Here is a 10,380-nt window from a genome sequence, read left to right on the forward strand (position 1 = left end):
ATTTTCTCTTCCTGTCTCCCCTTCTGAAAAACAAACAGCTTGGCTCCTGGGCAGCTTAGCTTTAAATTGGAAAATGCAGTCTTGCTTGACAGAACAACAGTATCACAGCCTCCCCACTGCTCTGAACAGCTTGTGACATACATCCCTGCAGGCAAGACCATAATGGGCTGTCTAATATCCTGGAACCAACACATCCAAAAGGACTTTCCTGTGCAGCTTCTTTAGACTTCTAGTCTAGGGGGCATTTCCTCTCTTCTGTAGCAATTTCTCACTCTTCTGCTTTTTGCTTGATCTTTTGCTTCTTTTCTCTCTGCTTAATTAATGATCCCCATCTCCTGGATCATTAGAAACCACTGTGGCTGTGGAGATGAGAACCAGAAGAGAAGTCAAAGGGCAATGGAGAAAAACCAATGACAGGAGTTCTGAAAGGGCACTTTGGTCCCTCTGACCTTAATAACATAACAAATGCCCCTTCTAAGCCTCTGCAGAGAGCCCCAGCTTCAAACAGTAGCTTCTACCAACCTCTCTTCCCTGCTCATCTCAAAAATACAAAAACTAGATTGAAGTCGGGTCTGGAGTGGTTCTAATTACTTCTCACCTTAGATGGTAGTGGCCCCTAATAAGTCACCCTAACTCCACTGGTCGCCCCCTGCCATCCCTCTTGCATTCTCTTAGCCCAAGTTAATGAAGGGACTCTAAAGTCCTTAGCTTGCATGCAACAGCCTGGCCCCTAGCTCCACTCTTGCTATGCCCAATGCTGTTTTCCTTGTCTCCTATGTGCTGGCCAAGCTCACCTAACCATAATCCCATATCATAGATATAATGAGATGCTCTGCTCCATGCTTTGCTCATTCCATTCCTTATGCATAGAAATTCTTTCCCCTCTTGCTGGGCCTCTTTGTAACTTACCTGTCCTCATAGGCCCAGCTCAAATATCAACCATGGAAATAATTTCTACTTCCAATGAATTATCATTGTCTACATAATGTTTTAATAGATTCTGCGTTTCCATCTGCATTTGCTCTCTTGCTAGGACATAAACTACTGGCTGTCAATGACTGCTTGACTTATATTTGCATCACCGGAAGCCTTAAAAAGGGCCTTGCACCTGGTAGATACTTAGGAAAGCCTCATTGGATTCATGGGTGAATAAATAAAAAGGAACCTTCTTCTCAATGCCTGTCTCCAAAATAGTTTAATAAAAGGCATTATGACTCTAAGAATACCAGAGCCTTTCTAAAATGTGGCACATTTTAGAATAGACTTTAACATAGTCCAAGTTCATCTTAAACTTTATCAATGGACATTTTTCAGTGGAACGGTCTGAGACAACAATAAAACAATTTTTTACTTTTAATACAGTCCAACATGGATCATGATGACAACATGATAGGGGTTTAATTATAATTTTGTTTATAATTGAAATTACTTTTTTATATTTGGAATTTTATAACCATGGCAGGATGTAAGAGAATACAAATACTTCAGTATATTTAAGAATCATATTCATTACTTTTCTGTTGAGAGCAATTACAGCATATTCTCTGCCTATTTTTGCCCCAAATTGTAAGCTGAGCAAAACTTTCCCTGGAACTTCCCCAATGTCTCGGCCCTTCGGGGTGTGTGTGTGTGTGTGTGTGTGTGTGTGTGTGTCTGTCTCTGTCTCTCTCTCACCTCTGGTTCTTGCTTCAGTGCTTTAAGGTTTCTGTTTAAACTGAGCATCAAAACCTTATTTCCTTCCAGCCTTTGATTTTATTGAAGGAAACATTAACTCACTACTTTATCATTAAGAAAATCTCTTTGTGACTTTCCATTTTTTGAAGCTAGTTTTTTCCTAGTGGAAAACTAGAAGTAAACAGTAACAACAGTTTAAAAAAGAAATTGGGGCATTGCCCTGCTTGTCTGGGGATTGTGGTTTCCTGTTTAGCAGTTTTCCTGGTGGTGGATCACAAGATGATCCAGGGTGCCCCCTTCCCATCCGTCATTTTGACATCATCATGCTCTCTGCTTGCTTCTTTGCTGCTTCCGGTCACCCACTGAGTTTTGTGGTTGGCATCATCCTTGTGCTTATTGCTGTTTTGAAAAGACTGGTTTCTGACAGAGATGGCTTACTTTTAGATGGACTCAATTTTTTTTTTTAATGAAAAAATACACCTTTTAAAGAAGTAATCTGAAGTGTTTTTTTAAAGAATCAGAGAGGCCCAGAGGTAGAATTCAGTGGAATGGAATAGTCCCTCTTTTCAATTTTACATTTTGAAATGTGTTCTGCTTTACCTTGTGATTTCTAGGACTTCCAAACACTTTATTTTTTGTTATTCTTTGAGTCCAAGGCATGCTAGTCTTAGCTCATTGGAACAGGCAGAAAGGATTGACTCAGGCCCTAGCTTAAGGCCATATTGTTGAGTTCAGGCAAAACCTAGACAGGATTGACCCAGACCTAAGATTGAGTCAGGAGCTAAGAAACTGACCCAGAGCAAATATGAAATCAAAGATGGAGCTGAGTAGCTGAGTCACATTGTTTATCAACATTTACTGTGTACCTACTATGTGCCAAGCAATGTATAAAGTGCCAAGCACTGTACAGTGCTTAGCAAGACAAACATGGTCCTGGCCTCAGGGAGCAAAACTGTCCAGAAAAGAAAAGATGTGAAGCAATTACACAATAAATACTGTGAAGGAGTACATGAAAGTGTGTAATAGAGAACTGAACCGGTCTGGGAGGGCAACAGAACTTTCCCATTGAAGTGGCATGTTATTGCAGATCTGAAGGATAGGCAGACATTTCTTAGGCAAATATGCAGGAGGGAAGGGTGCTCTAGGCAGTGGGAATGGTTTGTGAGAAGTCCCAGAGGTGAGAAAGAGCTTGGCATATTGCAGACGCTGACTGGATGGAGTGCAGAAAGGCTGGTGGTGGGCATGGGGTGGGGAGTGTTGCAAAATGGGACTGGAGAGGATTGACAGAGTCAAAGAGTTATAGCAAGCCCAGATATGAACCAGGCAACCTTCTGCCTTGGGAGGCCCACTCATTTGTAAGGGGCCCAGCAGTAGGAACCCTAGATGCCAAATAAAACTCCACTGGCAACAGGCATTAGCTGTCTTACAGACTGTCCATTTTAGCAGTGTTCTAGCATTGGGGAATTAAATGCAAACTGTGATTTTGGCCAGAGATCGTGTACTGAATAGTCCTATTTTGGCATAGGCCTGAAGTGTGAACCAGCCATACTCGTAAATTCAAAGGATTCATTTAGATAAATAGAGCAGCTGAGTCCTGGTCACTTACTTGAGGTCCAGGCGGAGATCTAGGCTTGGAGAGAGACTGAAGTACTGTGAGAGTGATTCATCAGATTTAAGCAATAGGAACAAAGCCAAAGGACCGATCTTATGGATGAGGACAATGTACTTCGGGAGCCCTGAAGGAACCTGGAATTATCTGTGGGTCTCAAAAGCCACTCAAGAACAATGAGGGGGCCCAGGTATGCTCACAGGCCCTCTGAATCTAAGCAGTTTGCAAAAGGTTGACTCAGTTCTAGGTTTCCCTGGATTGTGGGATTCTGTGTATCTCGCTGCCTTAGCCGGGGTTAGCTCAAGGGCGGGATGGTGGATCTAGTTATGAGGAACTGGAGGGGAGGACTGGAGAAAACAGGGATGTCGGTGCCATCCTCTTATTGTGTGTGGGCCTTCTCATTGTCATCCTTTACCAGCTTTGAAACACATCTCTCAAAGTGCACAAAGTATTTCTCTTGAAAACCCAAGTAGTGTATTCCTAAATCCCATACCATCTATTGATGAAATTGATTTTGCACTCATTCACAACCTCATTCGATTTGTTCCTTTAATGTCTTTATTGCTTTAAAAAGTAGTTAAGTTTTTCCAGCATTGGGGAATTAAATGCAAACTGTGATTTTGGCCAGAGATCATGTACTGAATAGAAATGATCCAGGATACAGAGTAGTAGCTCAGCACCACCGAGGAAGTCGATGCCTATGTAATATGTGTTAAGGATGAGCTGCCTTTGGGGATTATGACTCATCCTGAGTGCTGGGGATATGATGACATGTAACTCTTGCAATGCATTTTTTCTTACCTTTTAATTTTCCCTTTTCTTCTCCAACTTCCCTCAACTCCAGTTAAGATTTGGAATCATATAGAAACAAGCTCTAGTTTTTTCCTTTTTAATTCTAGCCATAATCTCATTTTAATCTTAAAACCAACCTAATTTTGAAGAACTTCTGGGAAGTTTCACCATGTAAAATACTAGAAAACTCATGTCAGAGATGCCTTTGACATGACCCAGTCCATGGATTGTACTGTCACACATACTTGCTTCCAAGGTGTGCCCCCAAGCAGGGAAAAAGCACACCAATCAGTGACCCAAAGACTAGAACTAATATCTTAAGAAGTTTCCCAAAAAATAAAAGGGATCTCAATAAATATTCAGTATTCTGTAACAGACAAACTAAAGGGGAAAAAAAAGTGCTACAAGGAGTACTTTTTAGTATCACTCGTGGTCCCAAAATGAGAAATGTTTTCATGCTAAAGTTATTATTCAAGCAAAACTTAAGTACCCTACTTGATACCTGGTGACTTAGGTTTTCTACTTTGGTTGGTGGGAAGAGAAAGTATTCTTGGCCCTGTGTGAGCCCTGATGATGATATGTTCTCATCCTCTTGGATGGTTTCTCTCTGGGCCCTTGGTAGATTCCACCCATGCATATGCTCATCAGTACTCTGCTGAAGACTCTGAGGACCGTCTCAAAACTCCTGAGCACTCTCTGTGCAGTGTTCTCCTCTCTGGAATCCTGCCTTGTAAATTCTAGTTGCTTTAGCCTTCCCATAGTCCCAGCTCTATCTACCCAACTCAGGGAGACCACTGGCCATTTGTCTGAGTTCCCTTATCAGTGCTGTGTCCCAGAGACTCTCTCCAAGCAGAATCTAGGACAATCCCAGGGTTCACCTCTGTTTATTCTTTCTGAGATCATTGCGCTTCATTGCCTCATGTCCAGTGGCTCGAATACCATTGTCTCATTTACTTTTGTCTGTATTTCTTAGTTGTTTCAGGTGTGAAATCCAGTCCTGGTTATTTTATCTTGGCTGGAAGCAAAATTCCTCTAGGGCTATTTTAAGGCTCTTAACATTGTTTCCAATGCTCACTTTTTAAGGCTCCGATCCCTATGATAACAAACCCATAAAGAGTAACCTATATCCAACCATAAATTTTTATTTTGTGGCAAAGTGAAATGAAAACATTTTAACTATTCTTTTGAAATTATTTTTCTGAATCACTAATTTAATTTACAATTATCCAAAGTTTCTCTACAAAGGAATTTTCAGAAGGACACGGGGTGTGTTGTAGGGGGGAAGGGCATGCCTTTAAGTCTTGCTTGGGTGAGGCAAAGACATAAAGTGTAATCAAAATGTGTGCACCCTCATAATACCCGGAAATAAAAAAAAAAGAATATCTCACCTATAAATCATTTTCAAATTAATTAAATTGTTGTGAACACTAAGTTTAATAGTTAATGAAGTTGTCAGAGTTTTACCTTTTTAGGCGTATTCTTACATATTTATTCATTTGGCTTTGCATATTTTTGGTGCCTTTTAAAAAATGTCTTATGTATTTTCATGGGCTCTTAAATAGCTCACAGGGCCTAGGAATTGGGCCTACAGTACCTAATGGATAGAATAGCCCTGCTTTCTTCTGGATTTCAGAGTGTTAGTAACTACCAGTTATAGTAGCTTTACTATCACCCCAGCCGTGGTGTCTGGGTTTGGGAAGCCCTCTGTTTCCCAAAATGCCAATAAGACCCCTTGACAATTTCTAGATTTCCATTCTAGATTTCTAGATTAGATAGTAGGCAGGAATAGATTTGTTCCCTTGGCCAAAACTGTGGCCTTTATCCCAGGTGAAACAGATTTTTCACAAACTCAAAAATTCTCATGTCCTAGGGGTTCTGCTCTCAATCCTCCTAAATTAGTGGTTCTCCATCAGGGTTGATCCCCATGCCCTCCTTTCCCTCCTTGAAGGGGACATTTGGCAAAGTTAGGAGACACTTTTAGTTGTCACATTCAGGTTGTGGGAGGAGGATTGCTACTATTGGAATCCTGTGGGTAGAGGCCAGGGATAGTGCTAAACTTCCAGCGATGCTCAGGACAGCCTCTCCCAACAAAGAATGATGTGGCCTGCAAGTTCAACAGCAACAGAGTGGAGAAATACCCTGAAATCAATGCAGGCTAAAGTACAGAATTCTTGGGCTTACTCAGAAGGATACAATTTTGGGGGGTGTTGTTGCTGCCTAGTTGATCTTTAGATTTTTAAATTCAAGTCATCCTAACTTTGAAGGGAACCACCATGGTGTTTTTAGAAAAATTAACTCAACATATACTCTATCTATAGAGAGAACAAGCTTGAGCTTCCTTAAAATCATAGATGCTGGGCTGCTGGGATTGACCACCGGTGGTGACTTTGACAACTGGCATTTTAACTCACATCAAGACCAGGCAGAAAGGCACCAGACAGTCCTGGAGACCCTTTTCAAGGGCGTTGTTGTCCTTTGCAACTTCCTTCACTGGTGGGCTGGACCCAACTTTGCATAGTTTAGAAATGAAAGAGGTTTACCCCCATCCTGCTGTCACCATGCTCCATCACCATCCGTTTTCAGTATCACTAACACAGATACTTTGTAATCAGTAATTATTTTTTACTTGTCCTAATACGAATTATTATACTTCTCATAAACAAGAGGAGATTTTGTAGAAAATTCAGCAAGAACACATGAGATGGCATTGATTCTTTCACTGGGATTCATATCCCAGTGAAGTCTGATTCATAATATACTTACCTACCTAGAAATGAAGAGCTTTACCTGAGTTAATTGGCAAGAAACAGCAGTGTCCATCAATATTGATCTTTTTTTCCTTTTATGTTTTTATCTGATGTGGAAATAACCAATCCTGTATTTCTTATCCTTGAGGTATTCTGATCGTGAGAGTTTGTGAGCTGCATGTATGAAAACAAATTTTGATAGCATCTCTAGCTCATTCTTGAACTTCATTCATTTGACCTGGTATTGTTTTTAGAGTTTCACAAACACGTTAGGCTGATTCATATCTTTGGAACCTTTGCTTTTGCTGGTCCCTTTAGCTGAAATGTTTCTCCCCCTGTTATGATATGGGAGCAACTACTCTATTTTAATCAAAAAAGAAATTAAAACATTTTCTTAGGCCCCTAGAAAACACTGTGGTCCCTAGGCACTGCATCTAACGGATAAGACATCTCTGACCCCAAGAGTTAAAATTGATCATTTTTTTTTTGTGCCACTGTTATCCTTCTTACTTATTTTTATGTTAGTACCTATAACACTTTGTTATACTTGTGCGTATATTTGTTTTTCAGTCTTCTGAGATATTTGGGTTAAGTGCAAAATGAAAACAAAACATGATTGTCAAATCAATTCATTGTATGCTCTACATATAGATTCCTTTCTTATTATAGAAAATATTCTTCCTAAATCTTAAAATAGAATGCCGAAGTGACAGATGTATTATGAGTATTATAACATACAATATCCAATTTTAATTGAAAACATTAACTTGCCTAAAACTTCAATGATTTAAATAACGTGATTGGTATGGACTTATAAAGCACATAAGATTAAATTTGATCAGAGAAAGTTTTAATTGACAAGTGAGAAGTTGGTGTCTCAAAAAGAGAAGGAAATGTATTTTAAAGTTTCATTCTGGAAAAGGGTAAGGAGAGACTTAGTAAAAATAGAAATAAATTAATGACATTAACATTAATTTATGACCTTTAACAAAAGTACAATTGGCCATTTAAATAGACTAGTAATCCCTGTGTCACCTTTTATGCCATAATCCAAATCCATGAGAATTGTTAGTAGGGATGACAGAGAAACAGAACAAATGAAAAATAATACCTATGAAGATCAGTATTTCTTTGGATAGAGAATAAAAGATGTAGTGGGAAAAAATTATATGGTTTGAAAGTTTCATAAAAGCCTAAAATCTTCATTTCATTGCTTTTATTAAGAAGAACCAAAATTAACCGATCTCCTAATACAAGAATATTTTCAGTTCAAAGCAAGACAGAGATGTTCTAATAAAATATTAATGATAACTTGCTGTTGCTCAGTGCTCCATTCTTGTAAATTAGGTGAGTGTAGTATCGCTTCAGTGTTTTGTGTTTGGGTCACATACACTGCGCTGAGGGAACCCAGTGAAACAGATCAGTGATGTATTAACCCAAAGTAGTTCATGGCTGTTTAGTCAAGGGAGCAAGGGCAAATAAAGATCAGGGAAGGATGTGCCAGGGTTTAGTGCCTTGATACTAAACGTCAGCTCCAAAGGGACAGGCAAGGGCACAAGCAGATAAGCCCCTAGGTTTGCAAACTGGGAGGATTAGGCACAAGTAGGGGAGATCCATGCGGGATGGGCAGTAACAAATGTTTTATACCAGAAATTGTGTTTCATGGCATGAGGGCAGTACTAGGCACTGTGTAGCACCAGGCAATTGGAATTCTATTCACTACAGCTCTGTGCACAAGGAGCTCCCTACCTGGCTATTTTGACACTAAGACTATTTATGGCTAGTATATATTCATGGCTAGTATATATAGTTTGCTTTTCATTGGAATGATTATTAGTCTGACTTGTGTGGGTTGTAGATCACTATTTTGCATTGTTTGTACACAGCCTGCTTATCTAGAGGGCAGCTAATATTTCTATGTAAGTACCTAAGGGGCTTCTCAATATGTGGTTCTTATACCATGCAACCTATTTCTGTTTCAGCCTGGACAGTTTTAGACGGTGCAGTCTTGCTTCATGGTATGAGAAATGGCTGTAGGAAACAACACTCAACGAAGTCATTCCATCATCCCGTGTTTTATATTTGTTGAGGTATGTGTATTTTTTTTAAACCTTTATGGACAAAGTAAAATAATAGTAGCTGTTTTTATGCTGATAACTTTGATTGTTTTATAAAATTATTTAATCTCATGATAGATGCTTAAATTTTGGTAGCACAAATATTGGTGAAGAATTAATAAATGATGCAAAATGTTTCTTAAATAGAATGCCATAGAGTAAGAAGGGTTCCAAACTTCATCTTTGGGGTACAAAAATTGTGTTTTATTATATTTCTTTTATTTTCAATGGTGATGTGAATGTATTAACTATGAAAGAGAATGCAGCATTTCAATTCAATTGTTTTTTAAAAATCAATATCCTGTTCCAGAAATTCAATAAACCAGGCGTTTTACAGATGATGTTAGTTCATGGTCTTTGGCCTTGGAGCCCAAATAAAGGAAAATAATCTTAGAGTTGACCATCTACACTGGGCATTTTTTTTAGTGAGATATTGGGAGCTTGTGTAATATGTGATTTCTTTTGGTCATGAATTATTTTGTTGCATAGCTCCAACTTTGTGCCACAAAATAGTTTCCAGCATCTTTTTGGATAAACCTTCTGGACCCTTTCTGCACTGTATCTCCCTCTCTCTGTTTGCTATAGAGGAGACAAAGACATGGACATTTTAGGAAATTTGGAATCATGTTATATGATGCAAAAAAGCTACTCCCAGGTTATCTCAAATTAAGATGTTGATTTGCCAGAGGTATTATAGTTTCCGCTTTCTCAAGGAGATAAGGCATCTAATGGATTGTTTTTCATCCTAAAGATGAGCTTTAAAATATGACAATGTAAAGAACTGAAAAGTAAGTGTTCTGAGCTTCCTGTCTGGGTAATTGCCTGGACAGTCTCCACATCCCAAGGATCAACTGTAGCATATTCTATGTTGTGGCATCTTTCTGCTTGAGTGTGGGAGAAACATGCATGCTGATCCATTTTATCACCCGTGTAAAAACAGACACTGGGGTTAAACCACTACTTATATTAGTAAAAATGTACTTTTAATACATGTGTTGTTTATATACAGCCTGTGAATCATTTAGATAAGTACTTTTATCATCTCCTTCTTGAAATAACTTTACCTGTCTATATAGTCAGCTAATTTTGAGCATTCTGATTTTTGGTCAGATATATGTGTTTGGCTGATCCTTGAATTTCACCTTAGAGACACATTGCATGATAGTTTAGATGAGCACATATTACTTGATGATTTATTTTCTGGTGGTATTTGTGAACCTGTTTGTATTGCAGAATCAAGTAGAGATGAGAGAGAAGGCTGGGCCAGAGATGTTAATATAAGTCAAGGCACATATGGGCTCAATCTAAGCTAAATCTCTAAAGGGGTTAAAAAAGAGTTCATCTCTCAATAACAAACACATATTCTTAATATTCTGCTTTTAATTTGCTAATGCCAAAGATAGCTCCATTCAGACAATAACTATACATTATTTATATCGTG

General features: G+C 38.9%; 1 protein-coding gene across 2 annotated transcripts in view; it reads left to right on the forward strand.

Moving 5' to 3' along the window:
• The window catches only part of LOC105805412 (lipid phosphate phosphatase-related protein type 1), a 347,088-nt gene that overhangs the window by 189,375 nt on the left and 147,333 nt on the right, over positions 1-10,380 (forward strand). The window contains exons 1-2 of one of the 2 annotated variants that reach the window (XM_012638307.1): positions 8,393-8,601; positions 8,805-8,912. In XM_012638307.1, coding sequence (XP_012493761.1) covers positions 8,850-8,912 — 63 coding nt within the window. In that variant the 5' untranslated portion in view covers positions 8,393-8,601; positions 8,805-8,849. Of the gene's footprint in view, positions 1-8,392; positions 8,602-8,804; positions 8,913-10,380 lie in introns of those variants that run through there. The other variant, XM_012638306.1, reaches the window with a different exon arrangement.

This window comes from Propithecus coquereli, unplaced genomic scaffold (genome assembly GCF_000956105.1).
Source record: "Propithecus coquereli isolate 6110/MARCELLA unplaced genomic scaffold, Pcoq_1.0 Scaffold128, whole genome shotgun sequence".
NCBI lineage: Eukaryota > Metazoa > Chordata > Mammalia > Primates > Indriidae > Propithecus > Propithecus coquereli.